The sequence below is a fragment of the Fusarium redolens genome, assembly GCF_020744475.1.
Source record: "Fusarium redolens strain MPI-CAGE-AT-0023 chromosome Unknown BKA55scaffold_4, whole genome shotgun sequence".
NCBI lineage: Eukaryota > Fungi > Ascomycota > Sordariomycetes > Hypocreales > Nectriaceae > Fusarium > Fusarium redolens.
Window position 1 is genome coordinate 2,563,701 of NW_025763667.1, and position 21,868 is coordinate 2,585,568.

The 21,868-nt window shown below is 49.8% G+C and overlaps 5 protein-coding genes across 5 annotated transcripts; 1 reads left to right on the plus strand and 4 right to left on the minus strand.

Moving 5' to 3' along the window:
* Positions 1–128: 128 nt before the first annotated feature.
* BKA55DRAFT_591630 (cytochrome P450) lies at positions 129–1,682 on the plus strand (the record flags this gene model as incomplete). Its single annotated transcript, XM_046195274.1, has 2 exons — positions 129–356; positions 405–1,682. The coding sequence occupies 2 exons, from the start codon at positions 129–131 to the stop codon at positions 1,680–1,682; spliced, it is 1,506 nt and encodes a 501-aa protein (XP_046053373.1).
* Positions 1,476–3,433, minus strand: BKA55DRAFT_288809 (pyridoxal phosphate-dependent transferase). The gene is made up of 3 exons (XM_046185535.1): positions 2,667–3,433; positions 1,839–2,621; positions 1,476–1,485 (listed from the first exon to the last, which is right to left on the minus strand). The coding sequence occupies exons 1-2, from the start codon at positions 3,127–3,129 to the stop codon at positions 1,918–1,920; spliced, it is 1,167 nt and encodes a 388-aa protein (XP_046053374.1). The 5' UTR covers positions 3,130–3,433; the 3' UTR covers positions 1,476–1,485; positions 1,839–1,917.
* A 1-nt stretch (position 3,434) lies between these two features.
* BKA55DRAFT_609443 (P-loop containing nucleoside triphosphate hydrolase protein) lies at positions 3,435–6,474 on the minus strand. The gene is made up of 2 exons (XM_046196633.1): positions 4,784–6,474; positions 3,435–4,733 (listed from the first exon to the last, which is right to left on the minus strand). The coding sequence occupies exons 1-2, from the start codon at positions 6,224–6,226 to the stop codon at positions 3,867–3,869; spliced, it is 2,310 nt and encodes a 769-aa protein (XP_046053375.1). The 5' UTR covers positions 6,227–6,474; the 3' UTR covers positions 3,435–3,866.
* Positions 6,475–13,923: 7,449 nt separating this feature from the next.
* On the minus strand, positions 13,924–15,725 carry BKA55DRAFT_504504 (uncharacterized protein; the record flags this gene model as incomplete). The annotated part of the gene is made up of 6 exons (XM_046187102.1): positions 13,924–13,974; positions 14,023–14,769; positions 14,819–14,883; positions 14,953–15,172; positions 15,229–15,573; positions 15,618–15,725. The coding sequence occupies 6 exons, from the start codon at positions 15,723–15,725 to the stop codon at positions 13,924–13,926; spliced, it is 1,536 nt and encodes a 511-aa protein (XP_046053376.1).
* A 1,606-nt stretch (positions 15,726–17,331) lies between these two features.
* On the minus strand, positions 17,332–18,060 carry BKA55DRAFT_505006 (uncharacterized protein; the record flags this gene model as incomplete). The annotated part of the gene is made up of 1 exon (XM_046187155.1): positions 17,332–18,060. The coding sequence occupies one exon, from the start codon at positions 18,058–18,060 to the stop codon at positions 17,332–17,334; it is 729 nt and encodes a 242-aa protein (XP_046053377.1).
* Between the last annotated feature and the right edge of the window lie 3,808 nt (positions 18,061–21,868).

The window sequence follows — 21,868 nt, forward strand, 5'->3', positions numbered from 1 at the left end:
ATAGGAAGTGGCCCCCGGCTAAGGAGATGGGTTTTATCTAGTCTGGCAGTTCCTCTTCTTCTCTTCTTTTTGTTTCTTTTGTAAATATTCTTGTTAATTGATCGGATCTTCTCTGGAGAAGTGTCATCATGACTGTCCTGGGCGACATATTGACCGAAGTCACCTTCACTCGCGTCTTCCTCTTCGGCTTTCTCTTTCTACTCGTATCGTTCATTGTCGATTTACTTACTCAACCGCGTTATCCCTCTGAAATTCCAGTTCTTGGTCACAGTTCAGAGAAATGGTTCTCTAGTATCAGGAATAGCCTCGCCTACTTCACTCAACACCAAGCCTGGATCGGCGAAGGCTACGAAAAGGTAACCCCTCTAACCCACTATCCCACTACTCATTTCTAAGGGAAATAGTATGGCAAAAATGGCCTCCCATTCATCGCTCCAGCGCCTATATCGCGTCCTCCAGACGTCATCCTTCCCCGTTCACAAATCGCCTGGATGATGGACCAACCCGATCGAATCCTCTCGGCATCCCACGCCCACGACAAGATTCTATACACAGAGTATAACTTCCTCGGAAAAGATCTCGCCGCGGAGCCCTTTGCGAATCGCGTCATGCACAAGTATCTCGCCCGTAACCTGTCGTCAGCGATACCAGCAGTCGAAGACGAAGTCAACGGTGCTGTTGAGCATGCACTGGAGACCATGATGAAAGCAGCTGCTGAGAAAGACCCGGAAAATGTCGACGCTGAAGGCTATACGAAGGTCAATCTTTGGGATCTTTGGCTTGCAATTGTCCCGCGCGTTACGAACCGTCTCCTCGTTGGCAACCCAGCATGTCGAAATCCAGACATCTTAAAGCCGATGGTGAGCTTCACCGACAACGTTGTAATGAACAGCTTCTTGCTACACGGATTTCCGCAAGTTCTTCATCCGATTATTGGCCGTTTGATCACCATACCGAATTATCTCCATTGGCGCAAAGCATCTCGTATCTTACTGCCGATTATTGAACAGCGCCTGAAAGATATGCAGCGTCAGGAGGCTGGTGATCCTGAGATGAAGAACTACACGCCTCCAGAGGATTTCATCACTTGGGATATTCGTCTTGCGATGGCAGAGAAGAAGCCGTTCGAGCTTGATCCTGTTGTCATCTCTAAGCGACTCTTACCTATCAACTTTGCTGCTATCCACACAACCGTCCTGACAGGTCAATCTTGGATGCTGGATTTCCTTTCTTCTCCGCCATCTGTTCTCGACACACTGCGCAACGAGATCCTCGAACACAAACCTTCCGAGGGCCACTGGACGAAACAGACCCTATCTTCTCTCGTACGCGTCGACTCGTCCATTCGCGAATCCCAGCGTGTAAGTAACTTTGCCGCCAACCTCATCGAGCGACAAGTTATTGCACCAGAAGGTCTGCATAACCCTGATTACGGATGGACGTTGCCGCGCGGGGCATTCGTGACGGTCAACTTGCAAGGAACGCACCACGATGATGAGATTTATGAGGACGCTATGAGCTATGATCCCTGGCGATACTCACGAGTCCGAGAAGAGTGGGAGGCGAAGTCCGCTGAGGAGAAGCAAGAAAAGGAGGAGGAGGCGAAGAAGATTAGGGGATTGGGAATGGTGACAACTAGTGATGCTCACTTGGCCTTTGGACACGGTCGACATGCTTGGTAAGTCTTGTAGGACCCGCATGTGACTTTCTATGCTAATATTGTGAAGCCCTGGCAGATTCTTCGTTGCTCATGAGCTCAAGCTCATTATGGCTGCATTCCTTCTCAACTACGACATCAAGACACTCGAGAAGCGACCAAAGCCCCAATGGATGGGCGCGACGATCATTCCTCCCCTGGGCGCATGCATTGAAATTCGACGAAAGAAATCAACATGATTCATTCAGCTATCACAAAATCTAGCTGTACCCTCCGTGTGCCCCTCCGTCATTAAGAGTCACCCCGTTACGCTTGTCCTCCATCAGCCTCGTTAACGCCGTCACCAACTTGTCAACAGCCAATTCAGACGTCTGATGATGAAACACGAGTCTGGCCATAGGGAAGACCGAAATATCCTCCTTTGCGCAATACTCAACAAATGCCGCGGGTGGAATCTGAGCGGCTTCCAAGTCCAGCAGAATCATGTTGGTCTGAACAGGAAGAGCGAACTTGTATCCTACAGCTTCGAGTCTTGCAGCAGCATCCCTCGTCATGGCGTGCACCGATGGAAACCTCGGAATGCTATACTCAAGCGCTGACAGAGCTGCAGCGGCCATCATACCAGGTTGTCGAGTTCCTCCTCCCAACATCTTCCTAAACCACTTTGCCCGCTCAATGAAAGGCTTCTTGCCGAGGATGACACTGCCCATTGGAGCACCTATGCCTTTGGCTAGACAGATAGATATGCTGTCAAAGCAGGCTGCGTAGGCCTTGAGATCAACTCCTTCTCCGATGACGCCGTCAAAGACACGAGCTCCGTCGAGATGCATGGCAATGGGCTTCTGACCTTCCGGTACAGGGAATGAACGGACATAGTTTGAGATGGCTTGGGCATCAGCAAGCGGTAGAATAGTGCCTGAAAGGGTATTCTCAAGAGATACGACCCTTGTAGGCGGAAAGTGAACTAGCAAGTTAGCTGCGTATCATTTATCAGGACAAACCAACGTACTGTTCCCACCAGCGATGATGTTCTTCTTAACATCCTCCAACGTCAAATGCACTCCATTCTTTGCATGAACCGTCGTAACACTCGCCTGCGAAATCACCGGCAGAGCACCACTCTCCCAACAATGCACATGCGCCCTATGATCCAGCAGCACACTATGCGGTGGCTGGGTAAGATGCGTTCTCAGACAGATTTGGTTCCCCTGAGTGCCCGAAACAGCCCACAGAGCAGCCTCCATGCCCGTCAACTCGATAAGTCGAGCCTCAAGGGCCTTGACAGAGGGGTCGCCTTCAGGATCATAGATATCGTCGTTTACTGAGGCCTCGAGAATAGAGGTCATCATCTCCTCAACGGGGACGGTTACGACATCTGAGCGGAAGTCGCGAGAGGCTTTCTCCCGGCTCGCAAGCAACTTGGCTTGTACTTTTGGGGTGAAAGGGGATTCGGGGGTGGTCAGAGCAGGCATTTTGTTTGTGGTGCTGTGTTTGGTGGTGAGGTGGGAGAATACTTTGATGGACTATCAGGGTCTTTTTATATTTATCTAGTTTATATATATTCAATACCCCGCATGTCATGAGGGGAATCTATGTCTGGTTGCTCTGCCTTCGTTATCTTTGTGGTGTGTGTTGATCTGAAGTTTCCCGCGGGGATATGTCAGTCCCAACTACTAGACGGGGATGCAGTTGATGTTGTGGATCTCAACTCTGTGGACGTAGCTCGGGATCTACTTCTATACTTTTAACAGGATAGGTTATACACTAGACCACGAGTATGCCACAGACCGATACTCCAGTCTTATCAATATGTGCCTTCCCATCGATATTAAATCAACTAAATCCGCGATTCATTTTGCTTTGTGTATCTTGTTCAGGCACATATGCATGGCAGATATTCTATCACCTGGCATCCCCACAGTTGAAACCCGCGGCCAACTCAAAGTTTCCCGCGGTTGCGCGGCTCAAAAGAACGAACATTTTTGTGAGTAATGTCTAAATGTCTATTATCTGCCGCCGAAGGAGAAAAGAAACATCGATTAACTTCTCAGATGCATACTGATAGCTTGACTCAATAGGTCTTGGGATTCTGTTGGTTGAAACATGTCGACGGTCTAATAGTGTGAATAATACTTTTGTTCTTCGATAGATGCATTGCAACTTAGTCGTTATTACCTTTTATAGGCTCATGCTCAAACACGCTCTATAACTACAAGTCAAACCCCAGTCCATCTGTATTTCCCAAGAAAATACCCCCGTTCTTCCCCTCTCTCAAAAGAGCACCAACGTCCACTCTTCCACCCGTGATATACCTCTCACTCACACCCAGGTTCACTCTCCTGCTCAACTCCTCTCTCAGCTGGGCCTTCAAAGCACCCATTTCAGCCTTAGAGAGACTCTTGGCAGCCTGCTCCTTTCTCCTTCGACCACCACCTCGACCACCCTTGCCTCCACTTGCGTTGACAGCCTCAAGGTCCTCAGAGTCGTATTCAACTCCAAGTTCATCGGCTGCATTTCGTAGCCATGTATCATCGCTGTGAGCCTTTTCCTTGGCCAGCACAGTATCGGCGATCTTCTTGGCTAGGTCCACGCGAGGCTTGAGACGCGATGCCATCTTTCGATCAATAAGGAGAGTCTGAATAAAATGCTCTCTCTTTGCACCCGAGTTACGCTCAGCGTGAACTTTGCTGGCAAGGCGTCGTGTAGGAAGGACTTCGTCAGGTGAGCACAGAATCACACTAACACCACTAGACTCGCCACGAGCTGTACGACCAGATCGATGGATGTAAGTGTCCGCAGATCGGGGGACATGGTAGTGCAGAACTTGATCAACCTGCTTGATATCGAGACCACGAGCGGCGACATCGGTGGCGATAAGGATAGAGTTGCGAGCAGCAGTGAAACGCTCAAGTGAGCGAAGACGCGCCTTTTGTGCCATTTGAGAGTGCAGAGGTAGAACTGTGAGGTTAAGATTTGACAGAAGGGGTGTTAGACGGCGAACAGCAGAGATAGAGTTGGTGAAGACAAGAGTGCGGCGGCCAGGGTTAAGAAGAAGAACGGTATATAGGTAAAGATCCTGTAGAAAGTTAGCATGAGGAATTTATCTTGTTAATCCTGCAAACTCACCTTTTCCATAGCACCACACTCAATTAGTCCTTCCTTCAAACCCTCAGCCATCTGGCTTACAGGGTTGACGTCGATGAATTTGGGCTCACCCCTGAACTTCAAACACTTCATTAGATACGCCATCTTCTCTTCATCGCTTCCTGTAGATTTGCCCTTTCCAGCCAATTTGGTCTGAAGGTCCTTGTCGAAGGTTGCTGAGAAGACCAATGTCTGTCGTGCACTACGCTCGTCATCTTCTTCTTCATCTTCGTCGTCTTCATCATCTGAGCTCTCCGCGTCGTCGCCAGGGCTTTTCCCATCAAGAGCACCAATGATATCTTCGGCCTCTTTAAACTGGCCAACCTTGAAAAGTCGATCAGCTTCATCAACAACAAGGAACTTGATCTTGGCAAATTTGCTTTGCAAAGCTCTGTCGCCACTGAGAACCTCCCATAAGCGACCGGGTGTACCGATAACAATATCAGCCTTCTCCAGCTGTCGCTGCTGCTTCTGGATACTGAGACCACCTGTCACAACACACACGTACGGCGCGCTGGGAAGACCGTCACAGAGCGCCTTGAGATGATCACCCAACTGCTTAGCCAATTCTCGTGTAGGAGAAAGTACCACAGCCATAGGACCAGTTCTCTCGACGCCCTGCTCTTGCAGTTCCAGCCAGCGCTCAACCATGGGAATACCGAAAGCCAATGTCTTTCCCGAACCTGTCTGTGCCTTGCCAATAACATCCTCACCAGCCACAATCTCAGGAATTGTCTTCTCCTGAATCAATGTTGGCTTAGTAAACTTGAGTTTCGCGATGGCTGAGAGAATCTGAGGTGATAGGTTCAGAGGAACCCAGGCCGCCATGTCGACGTCTTCTTGGTCTGCGTAGTCGTTCGCATCGGCCAACGCGCCGAACGTGTTGCCCCCGCGTGCAGAGGACTTTTGTACGACTTTCGAGGTCTTGTCCAGCTGCTCGTCTTCTTTTTTGGTGGCACTGTTCTTCCCATCCAATTTGTCCTTGTTTTTGTGTTTCTTGACTTTTTCTTGTTCTGCTTTCCCTTGCCCAGCCTTGCGCTTATTCTTCCCTTGAGGCTTCTCGCTCTCCAAGCTACCTTGACCACTGCCAGTTTCGCCGGAATTGATATCCCCGACCTCCACAGGGTCGTCGCCAAACCCTTCAAAAGATTCGTCCCCATCGAGGACTTCTTGTTGAGGATCGATTATATTGCTCTTGTCGCCGGCCACAAGGAATTGCACTCTGCTACCATCCTTGACCACGTCCACGCCCTCGATAACCTCTAGTCCTCCAAAATCCTCGCCTACCGATGACCAAGCGAGGGCTGTAGCGTCGACGGCTCGGCGCGATTCTTTTCCGGGCTTCTTCTTGGAGATGTTCTTTGATCGTTTCAAGGCGGGACCGGTCGCAGTTGGAAGCTTGCGCTTCTTTGAAGGGGGAATCATTGAATAAATGCGAGTCGCCTCTTTTCAAGGCGATCCCTGTTTCGCTTTTCGTCGTTTGCGTTCGTAGTTAAGTCGACTGAACGTGGTTTCTGGGAAGGTCCCCAATCTTTTGTTTTCCTCCAAACTTTTTCTTAGCTTATCGTTATCGGCAGAAGCTGGTGCCGATCCACCGACACCCCACCAAGAACCACATCATGCGCTGGAGTTTCGTTCATTCGAGTGATACTTATACATCTGACTTTCATGGCTACAACATCGAATGAGGTAAGCGGACTTCCAAAATAACCTTACCATGTGAGGTCATATACCATGGTGCTACTCTGCTCTCATTTTAGGCACACTTAGATAATGAGCATCACTCCAGCTAATCACTCCTATTCTCAACGAAGGGGACGCAAGATTGTAAAACCAAGGAAATATATTTCTTTTTCCATTTAGGAACCCAATAAGTATATGAGACATAATAATGCTGTTGTAACACTCCCAATGAACCGTCATCCATTCTCTCATCCCCTTTAATGCCCAAAACACAATAATTACATGCCTTTTTCGTGTTGTACATTTCAGTATCCCAATACAACCTGGAATATATCAACCCCGGCGCTCTACTAATGCGCTCCACGTGCTCGCTTGGCTCCTCCACCAACTTCCGAATCTCCTCGTGGCCGCTTGTTGCCAGGCTGGAAATCGTTGGCACTAGGGTTCATACCACCGCGTCCACCACCACGACCTCCTCGTCCTCCACGGCCAGCATTACCATGTCCGCCCTCTTGAGGTCCGCTGGCTGCACGTTGGCCAGGAGGCACATAAGCTCCACCTCTTCCACGTCCGCCACCACGAGGCATGGGGATGCCCGATCGGACTGGTTGTTGGCCTTGTTGTTGACCCTGCTGCTGACCCTGCTGCTGACCCTGCTGTTGACCCTGCTGCTGTCCTTGCTGATGCCCTTGCTGCTGGGGCGCTTGCGTCTGTTGCTGACCTGGCTTAGCAGCGGGTGCAACGCCATTTTCATTCTTAGTAGCAAATGGGTTTCGTGCAGCGGCTGTTGCAGCGTTAGCTGGAACAGCAAATGGATTGCTGGTCTTGGGATCGGGAATTCCACTACTTGCTGGGGCTGCCGCCTGCGCTGGTTTGGACTCTGAGCCTGCTTGCTGTTGTACCGACGGAGTTGCAGCTGGTGTCCCCTGGGCAGTCTTGGCACCAGTTGCGGGTGTTGCAGGCGATGGTGATGGAGGCACGCCCGCAACCGAACCCTGCCTGGCCGGAGTAGGTTTTGCTGCAGCCGGCGTTGCAGGGGGGGCCACAGCTACCTTGGCCACTTCCCAAACCTCGACCACAGGCTTCTGAGGGGTTTCGGAAACAGCCTTCTCAACTACACTAATCTTAGCATTGGCTGCTCTCAGCTTGTTCTCAGCCATGTTAATGCGCAGAGTTGACTTTTTGGACTCCATGAGCTGGGCTTGATCCCTAGCTGCGGCAATCTTAGGTTCATACTCGGTTTTGAGTGTTGACTCCAGCTCCGCTTTGAGTTTGGAGCTTTCTATCTCAAGCTTTTTCTTGATGTTGGCGGCAACAATATTCTTAACCGTAGGGTTAGTCGCCAAGAATTGTCGAATGCCAGTATCATCGAGTTGAGACAAATCGGTTTGTCCAACGGATGAAGGTGTTGCAGGCACAGCAGGGGCTTCTGCTTTAGCAGGTGTTGCCGGGGGCTTATCCGCTGGCTCAGTCTTGGTGGCATCAGCGTTTCTAGCAGTGGGGTTCTCGGCGAGCCAGATCTGCTTTTCTTGCTCGAACTTGAGCTTGAGATCCTCATCCTTCTTCTTGTATTCCTCCTCCATCTTGCTTCGACTCTCCCTCAGCTTGGCGTTCAGAGTATCCCGCATCCTGTCCGAACGTTCTTTGATAGTGGTTTGAATCTTTGTCTCAACCTCATTCGCCTTCTGCTCAAACTCGGCAGCCTTAGCCTCGGCAGCTGCAACTCTCTCTTCCAAAGCCTTCTTCTCTTCGTCGGAGATACTTGCAGCGGGCTGCTCTGTGGAATTGGTAGCTGCAGGCTCCGCAGGGGTTTGATCAGTAGTTTCAGCAGAAGCATTGGCGGTGGCCTCTTGAAGCTTCTTTGTCGCCTCATCACGCTCAGAAATAGCAGTCTGTAACTCATTGTGGAGAGATTCAAGCTGTTGCTCAGCACCTTGCTTCTGCCCATTGATGGCTTCCAGTTCCTTGCGAGCATCAGCAAGCTGTTGCTCAAGCTGAGCAACAACGTCGGAAGAAGCGGAAGCTTCAGCAGGTTGGGCGGGAGTAGGGGCAGACTGTGCAGTCTGAGCCTGTTGTCGTAATTGCTCAACTTCCTTCTGGAAGTTTTGTATTTGTTGTTCGAGCTCAGACTTCTGGTTTCTGGACTCCTCCGCCTCCTTCTTGGTACCTTCGAGCTCACTGGTAGCTTTGTCCAAGCTCTCTTGCAGTTGGTTGGCACGCTGAATGGCTTCGTTCTTCTCTCCGGTGAGTTTCCTTGATCGTTCCTTGGCCTGCTCAACAATCTTGGCGCGTGTGGTACTCCAGTTGTTTCGCTCACTCTCCATAGTGGTCTCAAGTTCAGTGATCTTGGCCTTCAGGGGCTCTTCGCCTTGCTTCAAGGCATCACGTTCAGTTTCCAACTCGGTGATCTTCTCCTTAAGCTGCTCCATCTCAGCGGGGTCAACTCGTCCATACTTGGTCAGAATGCCCTCAGTACGCTTCTGCCATCGGTCGCGATCCTCCTGGATTTGCTTGATTTCATCCTCGAGGAAAGACTTCTGAGTCTTGAGGGTGTCGATTTCAGCCTCCAGGGGTTGGATACGGGTCTCCATCTCCTCAATCTTCTTGTTTTTCTCGCCGATCTGGTCCTTGAGTTGCTGGTTTTCGTTGCGCAACGTCATACTGCTTTCGCGGTAGATATTGAGCTCATTTAGCTTTTCCATGAGGTCCTGGTGCGTCATTGAAGTGCGACCACTCTGGGCAGCCTGTGTGCGTTCCTGGTCAAGCTTGAGACGTGCCTCATCGAGCTGAGCCTGAGTATACTCAAGTTGTTGCTGGAGTCGCTTGGCCTCTTGAGCCTTGAGATCATACTGAACTTCGAGAATCTCCTTCTCTCGTCGGAGGTAACTGTTGAGTTCCCGGAGACCTTCGCTGGCGTCTCCCAAGGGAACTGGCGACATCCTTTCGTCCTCCTCTTCTTCGCCACTTCGCTTCTGCTGAAGCGCGGCAACTTGTGTAGTCAAGGCTTCCAGTTGTTGGTGAAGAATCTTGTTCTGGGAGTTGACATCTTCTCTTCGAGTCTTAAGTTCCGCCATCTCCTGCTCCAGCTGTTGTCGACGTTCCTCCCAAGAGCTTTCGCTTTGAGCAAGAGTAACCTTTGCAGAGTCCGCTTCTGACTTGAGTGATGCGGCCTCGCTCTTAAGTGTATTGTACTCAGTTCGTAGTTGCTGAACAAGCTTAGCAGCCTCAGCATGCTTCACTAGTTCCTGCTCATAGTCTTGCTGGGCCTTGGAGGCGATTTCAGCTTGAGCACGAAGATCTTGCTGATGGAATCGCGTTGCCTCCAGATGCCTTGCGCTCTCCTCCTTGAGTCGGTTTAGCTCCTCCTGTAATATCGACTTCTCATCTTCGTATCGTCGTGCAACCTCACCCTGGGAGTCCCGTAGGCTAGAAAGCTCGGTGTTAGAGCGAGACAACTCCGCCGACAAGTCCTCAGCACGCTGGCTAAGCTCCTTGATCTTCGCATCCTTTTCCTCAATGATGGCCTCCATCTCTTGTCTGTATTGTTCTTGTGATCCCCGCAGATCTTCAAGCGCTTCTTCGTTAGCCTGACTGAGCTCTTTGAACTGCTCAGCCTGGGTCTTCGCGTTCTCGAGATGTGTATTGGCCATGTCCAAATCTCGCTTGAGGTCGGAGATCTCGACGTTGAGCTCCTGGATCTCGTTCTCGAGTTGCTGTTGTTGCTCGCTAACCTCGATAGTTCCAGGTCGGGGCGTAGGTCGGGGCTGAAGTCTTCCAGCTCGTTCCTCAGCGTTTCGTAGCTCAACCGTCAACTCATCAACGCGAGCTTGAAGGTGATCTCTGCTGGTCTTAACAGCGACATGCTCCTCGCGAATTTGGCTCAGGCTTGCCATGAGTTCGTCGATTCGCTTCTGTGACTCCTTTGACTCGAACTCCTTCCTGAGTTGCAACTTCTTAGTTTCCTCCGCTTCGTATGTGAGTTTTCTCTGGGCATCGCTCAGTTCCTGCTCGAGGCTTTCAATCTTGGCTTGCGCTTTGCGTCGAGCTTCCGAATCAGCCATGTTGCGCTCATTTTCGATCGATTGTTGAGTTGCCAGCAAATTGTTTAAGCGATTCTTTTCCTCGATAAGGTTCTCGTTGTCCTTGCTTAGTCTATCTTGAATGTCCTTCCAAAGCTTTTTCTCCGCCTTCAGGTTCGCAGTCTCGTTGCGAACGCTATCAAGCAAACCTCTGGCTTCAATGAGTTCTTCAGCAACCTGTTGCGTTCGAATATCTTGCTTAGCAGCAGTCTCAGACAAAGTCTGCGCTCGCTTTTGAAGTTCGTGGTTCTCACTTTGAAGTGCCACAAAGTTGGTGTGCAACATTTCACGCCTCTCAGACTCAAGGCGGGCTTCGGCGTGAAGTTTAACCTTGTCGGTCTGTAGCCTGTTGCGTTCGGCTGACAAAGCATCGATCTGGTCACGCAAATCCTTACGAACTCCGTCCTGGGCCTCGCGGTAGTTATCGTATTCAGACTGAAGCTTGCGCAGTGCCTCGTTCAGAGCCTCGGTCTGCTCAGTTGCCTCAATGCTGGCCAAGGGCAAACGCTCACCACCAGCAATGGAATTTCGCATCATAGATGCCTCGTCACCGTGAACACCCCGTTGCTGCAAAAGTCTTCGGAACATATCACGCTCCGTCTTGAAGCTCTCCATCGTCTTCTTGATAGACCTTGCCTCCTCGGTCATGTGGCTAAGTTCCTGCTGAAGCTTCTCAACCATGTCGTGGTCTTGCTTGGCCTGGTGCTTCTCTGCAAGTGCTTCCTCGCTTTCGAGTTGATTAGCAAGTTCTCGAGTAATGCGAAGAAGCTCTTCGTTCTTGGCTTGCAGGGACTGAATATCCTTGAACACCACCAGTTTCTGCGTAATGAATTGGTGGGTGTCGGACATATCTGACAAAGCCTCCTCTGAAATCTCTCCTTTCTGTAGTTGTTGAAGTCGGAAAGTCTCTTCATCAGTAAGCTGGTCCGTACCCTTCTCCATGGCGTGGATCTGGAACAACAACATGTTTATCTGAGTACCAAGGTCTCGAAGTTGAGTGCGCAGAATATTTGTCTCAGACTGTGAAGTTGCAAGTGCACTCTCTGCCTTTCTCGCTGCTCGTCTTGCCTTGTCACGTTCCTCAAAGCTATTTTGAGATAACTCAGACATTCGAGTAATTTCTTCTCGAAGCTGCTCGGCTTCGGTCTGAAGATCTTGGATCTCGGGAGCCTTTGCTTCTAAAGCGGTCATCATGTTGTCCAGCTCTTCGGAGAGCTGAGCGTTGCGGCGCTTTTCGGTGGCAAGTTGACCCTTAACTTGGTACAGCTGGTCAAGGGCCTGCGTGGTGGTAATCGCGCCCTTGGCTCGAATAGACGAAGGTGTTGCGAAGGGAGAGGAGGGTCGCATCAAGGAGCCGTTGGCACGGGGAGTCTGTGGTGCAGACTCAGGTGGTGGTGCGTGCTGCTCCATACGAGCCTGAAGCTCGTCAATTTCGGACTGGAGCTGGTTAATGCGTTCCTCCATTTCACTCGTAGTCTGACGCTCTTGCTCAAGCTCGGCTCGAACGCGTCGAAGCTCATTTTCGTAGTTGTCGCGGAGTCGCTCTTTTTCGGCTTCAAGATCGTGCACTCGTTCTTGGTGCTTCTTACTGAGCTGGTTAGACATCTCAACCAAACGTTTCTGAGCTTCAAGCTCATGCTTATAGCTCTCGATTGTCTGCGCAAAGGATCCCTCCTGGTTCTGAACCTTCACCAAAGCTTCATCAGCCTTGGCTTGCATGGCATCGAGTCGATCGCGGAGCTGTTGCTCTGTTCTCTTTAGAGAGTCGACCTGAGATTGAATGTCTTCATTTTGTCGCTGGAGCTCGGCGATACGGGCGCCCTTTTCCTTTCGGTACTTGAGGCCCTCCTCGCTCTTCGTCTTGAGTTCATTCTCTAGCCATTCGCTATTCTTTCGGGCAAGGTCGAGCTGTTGTTGTAGGGATTCTTCTCGATACTTGGCACTGTTGAGCTGGCCTCGTGCATTCTGCTCCGATTGTTGCAGTGCAGTAATCTCGCGAGAAAGCTCGACATTTCGCTGGTGCTGCTTGGTGAGTTCTTCGGTAATAGTCTGATCGCGCTTGTTGTTGGATTCAATAATGCTCAAGTTGGTTCGGTTCGACGATTGAAGAGTTTCGATCTTGTCATTGAGAGCCTTGATCTCGGCATCGTAATCCGATTTCTTAGCTTTGAAAACTTGAAGTTCGTTCTCGAGAGATTGTCGCTTCGTTTCTGTGGGGAAAATGAATGTCAACAATCATCCAACTTGGTTTCGCACACTCCTTCCAAACATACCTTCGTCCTTGAGCTGCTGCCTAGCCTCTTCAACATCTTTGAGGGCTTTATCCGCAGTAGCTTTGAAAGTTTGCGATCGCGTTTCAGAGCTTCGCACCGCGTTCTCAAGTTCAATGTCGGTCTGGAGCTTTTCAGCGTAGAGGGCGTCAAACTCGTGCGCTTTGGCAGCAACAGCCTGTAGAACAATATTGACGAGCTCTACGGTCGGTTCTGTCGTTAGAGACGCGATAACAGGCTGATCGAGGCCGAGGTGGCCTGCGACATAGCCAATGTCCACGTCTGCGGCCGCCATGGTCGAGGTCGGATCAGGTCAATAGCGCGATACTCGTCATTACCACAGCTACGCGTTCGAGGAGAAAAAGTCGAATTAAAACCCAAGTCCACGTCGGTTGTCGCTTCGCTTTGTGTCTATCAGATCGACAAATGAGGGTGAGACGTTGATGAAATTCTCCGACAAAGGAAATGGAGTCTTTGTTGTTGGAGAGACTAGGAAATTTGGAGCTCCAAAGCTGAGATGCAACACGCCAACGTTTGCTGCCGGGGAAGCAACGGGCACGGGCCAAGTGCAGGTGGAAGCTTTTTCCGATCGCAAGTGGCTTACCCTACACTCTTGGCCTCGATCAGTGGGAGGAGCGAATGGCTTCTTTTTTCGTTTGTTAGCATTAGATACCCAGGTATGTAGGTGTAGCAGTGTGTGCATCTCCGTTCACAAAGGAGACTGTGAATCACTCCTCCGAATTGCAGCCACATTGAGGTATATTGATAGATCGACAGCGGCCGCGGCTCATGCGTCCATAATATGAGGCTTCACTTTCACCTTTCATTTTCACTTCAGAATACCGTTGAAACAGGCCAACATACCTTAATAGTTGTGTTACAGAAGGTTCATTTCTACAAGGAGAATAAAAAATATAGTTCTTTACCTAGACACAGGCGCTTACATACGTGCAGGTTTTTGATAACACTAAAACTACAAATATATCTGGTATCCATCGACAAGTTATCATTACATTACTCCTATTACCAAAAAGCAACCATAGCGCCAGGTTTTGAAGCCATTAAAAGAAAAGCGGAGATCGATATCCTTCTACCGACCCCGTATATTAGAATCCAATTCATAAGCCTCCACAGGCCCTGACTGAAAGCCCATTCCATGATGACCAGAATATGTTGGCGCAGGACTCACTGGCGACACATATTCTGACTGTGCCGGTGAATGTCCCCAGTTAGACTTTGCAAGGTGAGCTTGAAGCTCAGCTGTGGGCGCATGGTTAGGAGGGAGTTCTGAAATGCCTTGTCCTCCGCCTAGTTCCGGTTTGAAAGAAGTGGTCGATGACAGTTCGGAAACAATTGGTGGTGCAGTGTGGCCCTTGATATAAGCACTATTGCCCATGAGCTCTGGGTGCCCGCTGTATTCTGGAGGACCGTCGGCATTGTTGGAGAGTTCTTCGCCTTTGGCTTGACGTTGACGTTTTCTTCGAATACAGAGGAATAGTCCGGCGCCAAGAGCGGCTAATATGACAACTCCTGCAACTCCTCCAGCAATCGGCGCGATACTCGTCTTTGATTCACTATCATCTTTGTCCTCATGGCCAGGATCAGATTCTTTCGCAGTATTAGAACTAGAAGTTGCAGTTGCACCAACTGAACCAGTCATTCCTGGAACTGTTGTCCCCGAACCAGCTCCCGAACTAGCAGTCGGATACGATTGGAAGATGGACTGGCTGACGGTAGCAACAACTAAACTCTCAGCAGCGCTGCAATAATACCGGAAAACATCGATAGCTGATGTGACGTTGGCAATGTGTGTACTATCGCAGTAGTCCTTGACTCGCTCAGTCAAACTGCTAGATATGATCTTTGACATCCCTGATTTTATGCAGATGCATGAAGCCAGTTCTTGAGGACCTTCTCCACATAGCCAGGAGCTTTGCTATACTGTTGTTAGAAACAGGGTCGCGTATCGAAACATTGGGACTTACCTCCATGACTGCAGAAGCTATCCCGGACTGGGCGCATTTATTGAGAGACTTGAAATGCGGCATAGCTGTGATGTAGTATGACACTGACAGAATCAACATTAGAATGATTCCCTGAGACATAATTCCAGACTCACTATCTCCAGGAGGCCCTTTCGGTGGTGCAAAAGACGTTGTGCCGTCGTTCATCTGACAGAATTCGCTGTAGAAGTTCTGGGCCGAAGTGACGTCTCCGTTGTTAGAACATGAATATTTCACGGCACTCTTAAGTGTTGAAGTAATATCTCGAACGACGTCTTTCTTGTTACAGACACACGGCGCATTCAGTTCAGCGGCCTCGGGACACCTTGATGACCCCTATACTCATGTTAGTCAGGTCACCCCCTATTACTGGACTTTGGAAGCTTTCATACAATATTGACCACGGCGTAGGATAATCCCGACTGCGCGCAAGGCGGAAGATACGCCAACTCAGGAAGATCTGTTATGTACGCCTCGACGATATTCTTGGTTGGCGAGAAAAAAGTGATGTGCTCCTCCTGATTGCAGTACTTCTGCATCAGCTTAGACGCACTTGACAGATCTTCCGTCGCGCTGGAACCGCAGCTGTATTCTATATCGGTCGATATCGATGAGGCAACTTCGTCCATTCGAGTCGAGCAGATACATTTCTGCAATTCGGTCTCCGAGTCGCCGCACATGGTCGAGTACGTCTGCATGCCGACATTGTATGAGATCGCGCTGGAAACACATGGCGCCTACACAGTTAGTACTGCACTGGTGCTCTTTTCAGGAGTCGTACCAAGTAGGTAAAGATCTCGAGATCGGTCACGTAAGAGACATCTTTTGCGGTAGTTAGGACAGCCAAGCCTAACAGGCCGACCCACGAGAGGCAGTGTAAGTGCTTCATTATATCCAGAAACACTACAACAAAAACACCAAAAAGCATAGAGAACAATGAAACAAAGATCCTCACGCTCAGCTGCACACAATACAGCCGGAACATTCCGTCTCGAAAAGGAGCTCTTCATCTTGCCAGCAGCCAGGCTATACTGTAAAATGCCCTATTCTCCTGGTGTGAAGCCTCAAACAGCGCCTCTCGAGTCTAGATACAAATTGGGACAGGACCCCTGAGGCTAGCTGAGATAGCCTGTACAGCACACCATCAGCTGCATTTCATCCCATCACCCGAGAGTAAAGTGAGTCAGGTCCTGCATTTAAGCAAAGAATAGAGTTATCTCATGCTTAAAGAGAAAACTACTCAAGTGAGACAGCTGCTGAGAGTTTATAACCGAAGTGTTTCATAGTTGAGGGTGCGTGCAGAAGAGGTCGACACAATTATCACAAGACGTGGACTTTTCTTAGCGTCCCTGGGCTGCATGCTTTTTGTTCGACCAGAGCAACAGACAAACGATTTAATTTCCCTTGAATAGAGAGGTTGAGTCTCACCAAGTTAAATACTGAAACCAAAACTAGATGGAGATGGAATTATCCTTTATTAAAGATCTCAATGTTTCATAGTCGATTCAGGTCTCACATGTTATTTGAAAGGGTGTTTCGATGACCAAACACTCGTCCGTCTCAACTGGTCCCAGTGGACTTCAAAGCAATACCTGAATTGGGAATGAAGACTTTACCCATCCCAGCCGGTGGATGCATACTCCTGATTGAGCTAGCCCCGGCGCCACACGGATAGTGACTGAAGCGCACCTCGAACCATTGGCTCTCCTGAAATGACCTCCAGGCTCAGCAACTAAGACAATGCCAAGGATAGAATCACTACATGAGACGAGTCAGCGACGAGAGTAGGCGACACGACAGCGCATACTGTGAATATGGTGATCATTTGATGAAGTGGTGATGAAATAGAAGGTGATCAACTGATGTGATGAAGATAATTGCTTTGCAGTCTTGATAGAGTTCCCCGAAAAAAGGTCTGGCCAGGTCTTGTTGGCCAGATACGGAACTTTCCAGGTTCTTCGGCTCTTAAGACCGCGGCAGTTAATATTCCCTCCACCATGACGTCGATTTCTCCCTTCAATCCGATCATATCTCGATGTTGCAACGACGGATCTTGGGTGATGTCAGAATAGCGACGATCTAGCTTCAAGACAAGGAGTTTTCCTTGGTAGTGCTAATGGTTGTTGTAGAGCTTCAAACTTTGAAGGTTACATCAAGAGGAGCCATCCAAATTTTCACATCGATCACTCAGGAATTGCATGATTATGAAAGTATCAAAATTATTTGGTAAATTGTTCGTTGCTGTACTGTAGTAATAATATGGTAGCTGTTATCCCCTCAGCTGTGATATTGGTGGTATCCCGTAATCCGTAATTGTCCGGTGCCATTGCCTACATGTCCAGAACGCCTTGCTAATACTCAGAAAACATGAGAAATCAATATGTGGCTAGTGTAGCGGTTGCTGCGAACTTTGCTAATTTCCCAACGCCCGCTTGAAAAAGCAGTATAAGATCAAATACAAAAGAAATGTTCGTAGAGTAGTAATGTGTAAGCGCTTATAGGACCCGCACAATCTTGGGAACACGATATCGCGAGGGGCTGTCGTAGTACTCGCTGATCATACCGCCCTGAAGACCCATAGGTCTCCGGGAAAGTAATCTTCCGTTGACGCTCTGGTCTCGGGCGGAAGCTGTCTTGCGCGAGTCGCGGCTACGCTCACGCTGATCTTGTCGCTCTGAGGAGACTTGGCGAGAACGTTCAGAATTATGTGTCTCAGAGGAAGATGTCCTGGAGCTGGCGCGGGATCGGGATCTTCGGGGGCTTGTGTGATCCCAGCCGACGGGTTCTTCTGAGATTTCGTCGAGGAGATCATCATCGCTCTCCTCCTCGTCGCTTCCAGGGTGGAAAGTGCTGTTGAGAGTCTCCCAGAGATCAAGACCAAGATCGTCCCAGATGACGACGGCTTTGAATAGACGACGGCAGGCTTGTGTGCCAGCAGTCTTGTCGAGTCTGGCGAAAGACTCAAGCTCGCCCAGGCTGGGTAGGTTCTCCCAGGCGATGGAGATCTGATCGGATTGGTCCTTGAAGGGGGATCGCTCAAGGTAGTAGAGGAGGAAGTCTGAAGTTTCGGCCTTGGTTGCGAATTCAGCTTCCTCGAGAGCCTGTAGGCGAAGCTTCTCTTCTTTATCCTTTTGCTCCTGTTCTTGTTGTTGCCTCTGCTTGCGTCTCTTGGGTACACCAAAGAGTGGGACCTTGGGGACGTTGGAAGTGGTTCCTCGGAGCATCGTTGCGGTGTTGTGAGTTGGTGTTGACTAGGGAGGTATAGTAAACGTTGTCGAGGTGCCGTATTGGTATATATGGCTGAGCCAGGTCGATGATGAGCTGGAGGGGTAGGAATGGGTTGTTGGTCGACGGGGGAGCAAACAAGACAATATGCGTGTCAGGTTGTTGCTATTAAAGGATGTTTATGCATGCGTATATGCAAGGTGAGAGCACAAACAGGTCCCAAGCTTGTTAGACGTTTCAAGAGACCAGCTCGTCGAAGCTTTTGGATTTAGTACTGCTCTTGGAAGATACAGTTGTAAGGGAGAATGTCTTGACGGGCAGAGCAAGATGGGAAAAGTTGCAGTGGTAGGGGTGCTGGCAGATGGATATATGAAGAATTGGATTGGATCGAAATGAATGAAACCCTGGGCCTTGTTCCTGGTTCTTTCTGTTTGTCTTTTGTTGTGCTGCGTTGACTAGCCCGGGACCGGGGGGTGTAGGTAAATGTGATGAGGATCCGCGGCTATTTTGGTGGCAGAGGTGAGGTAGCCCAAAGCCCGTGCTTGTACTGTAAGGTACTGTAATAGGTGGTAATGGTATTCTCGGTTTCGGAACTTCGCGGATTGGTTGGTGATCGTAAAAAAAAGAGATCAGTGTGTTTGAGAACCGGGGGAATAGAGGATGCTTTTAATATTATTGTTTCTGGCTGCTTGCTTTTTCTCTTCTGACCCCTTGGCTCGTAAAATGTACTCCTTTCAGGTTTAACTTGTTGTTTTAGGCTGGGCTGGGCTGGGCTGGGCTACCGCAGCCTCAGCCATCAGGTGTAGGTACCTCTAGTGCAGGTCCGTAATTCCATTCGCCAAAAACGCCAGAGCGGATCCGTGCCATCATTGAGAAACAGCTGGAGACATGACCTGGGGGCGCCCAGCCTGGACTTGCTATGGCTAATTTAGTCGCAACGGTGTCGGCGTAGGTGAGGTGCTCACTGTCCTGTAGGTTACGAGGTGCACAGTACCGACGGAGTTCTGCTAAAATGATCACCCACTGATTTTCCCCTTGTCTTTCCCAAAAGTCTGGTCTGCCAAGAAGAGAAGCGAGTAAGGCGCACCAGTCACCAGAGCAGAAGACCCTAGCAGAGTGAAGCATCAGTGGGCTTACCTGAACCTAGGTACGGTAGCGAGTTTTGATCCTTGTCCCGTTTTGTCTTTCATTGTCTTTCCGATGCATCTGATTTCTGGTTTGTCTCATCCCGAGTTTGGGGGTTGTTCACGAGGATGCTTCGTGATGATCAGTCGAGAATTCTATTTGTTTCGAGACGATACAGTACGGTTACGAACAGACGGTTCAATATTAGCCGGCTGAGGGGCGTCAAACCGTACAGTAGATCCAGAATAGAGGCTATTTGCTTTTCCCCAGCTCCAGCTCAGCCCTTGAATTGTTGAAATGAGATGAACCGAGTTGAGTTGTCTTGTCAACGTTTGTTCATTTGATTTGACGTGGCTGTCAGACGGTCCCTGATCGGCATGTGAGTTCGCCGAAACCTAACCCAACATTTACGAGCCCAGCAATGTCTCATTTTGCCGAGTTGCGGATTAGCTCTTTGCCAGAGGAATGCGGTACTCGCTCGAATCACCGCTCTATTCTCCTGTCTTGTCTGTCTTGTCTGTCTATCTATTGTGAAGCTTCCCGTTGTAAAACGCGAGGCGTTGCTGCTCGTCATGACTTTTCCCTAATTCTCCGCGGAAGCCGAGTGACCGAACGGATACTGTTCTATTGAAACCAATGTTTGCTGCAGCCATTACGGTCTTGGATGCCTAATTGGTTACCGTGACCAGAGACAATGAGACGCTATTTCTGTTAGGTGCAGCAAGATCAGGATTATTGAGCGTTCCGTGATTCCGACTCCGTCCCGTCATTAGTGTCAGTACCCGCCAGTTCCTAGCCTCCGCCGCAGTACGATCCCGCCCGTGCGAAGAAGACCTGACCTGAGGATGATTGAGATGGATGGATGTACCTGGTCGGCCCGTCAAAAGGGGGCACGGATACAGATGGACAGGTCACGCCAGCCAATACTACTGCACCCTAGGCATCTCGCACGGTTGGGGCACCCTTGGGATCGCTCATGATAGGTCGGCTTCTGTTCCGGAGGCATAAATGGGACGAGGCAGGGGAAGAGACGAGACGAGGCGAGACCCCAAAAGTAAGGGACAAGTACTTCGTAACAATCCTGAGTCCTGAGAGAGAGAAGAGAGGAGAGAGACCGCTGAAACGCTAACAATTGGTAACATTCCCCGTGTCCCAGGAACCCGGAACGAGAACGACAGTCTGCCTTTTTCCCGACATCGCAAACTAGGCCCTCTTTTGTCGAGTACCCTTCTCAGTGTCCAGTGTCAATCAACGAGCCGTAAACGCCAAGGCTCTGAAACTGTAGCCTCGTTCCACCATGGCTAAAGCCATTGAGGCGCCACTTTGTCCTCAATAGGTACACAATGTGGCACTTGACTCGTCAAACTCACGTTGAGGCTTCCAAGCACCTATTTAGAATCCACTTCTGGGCACTCCCGCTTTGCTTGAACCAGAATGCGATCAGCAAATCCCCAGCTTGTGCCGCGTCTAGACTCCCAGACTAAACTCGGCCCTTTCAAGCTATCTCTAGCTGTTCTCTCACGCCAGTCATAGCTTGCCTTGCTTGTGCCTTCATATCAGATCAGATGCACTAAAACCTCAACCAACAAGACTGTTGTAGTCCACATGACGAGGCGTCTGTCTTTACGAGCCCACCGCGTTTCTCATCCCACTGAACTACCGATAACTGTTTTTACAGGCGTATTCGAGGCTTACTCGTATCCCACAAGACGACATCACAATGTCGAATGGCCTTCTACTACCTCCATTGAGCTACCATGACTTTTCGCCCGGACTCTGTCCGTACCCTCCACTTCGGTCCGCGATGGGGACCGGAGGCTAACCCACATGACGGCTCCGCGGTTCCACGCAATCCTCCGGTGACGGAAGTATCTGAGATACCCGTCTCTCGAAACAGTGACATTCCATGAAACCTTCTTTTTTTCTTCGGTCTCCCCAGACTCATACTTTTTTCATACCTCAACTGACGGCATATACCTTAAGTGCGCTTCCACCGAGAACGCAGAAACGTCCAGAAGGAAACTCTGCCTGTGTTTGCATACGTAGTACGCTCTCTGCATCTTCTGTCAAAGTCAAAAGGTGCGGCTACATTCCAGCCCTTCTCTTTCGCGCAACGCCTGCCCCGAAGAGGAATCGCCTCTCGGGCAACTCGTAAATCCCCCAGTCCGAGGGCGACAGCTGCGACAGCGGGTAGATGAGGCTCCTAGCCAAGATTAAGCAGCCGTCAAAGCTGTCATGGAATTCAGCATTGAGGCTTGTGCATTAGGCTTTGGGTGAGACGTCTGTTCAGAGATGTTTCTCAGTCACTGGATGAATGAATATAAGGATTGTGGCTGAAGTCTCTTTCTCCTGGACAAACTCTCCCTAAAGATCAGTAAACAAAATACATGAAGGGTCTGTTCATGGAATGAAATCAGATGTCTCATGGTCTTGGCGATCAGAATAATACAGACCAAAAGGCAATCGACTCTATTGTCATCTCCTTTAAGACTGGCCTCGCTTTTTCGGTGTTGTCCCTGAGAGCCGATTAAGATCAGACAAAGCTTGGATGGACTATGACCACCAGCATAAATCAGCTACAGGTCCCTTGAATGGTAATTTCAACGTGCTTGAATTTTGTAAACTCAATTTTGCCCAGACTCTATTCCCATTTTCAAACTCATCAGCCTGAACACGGGTGCA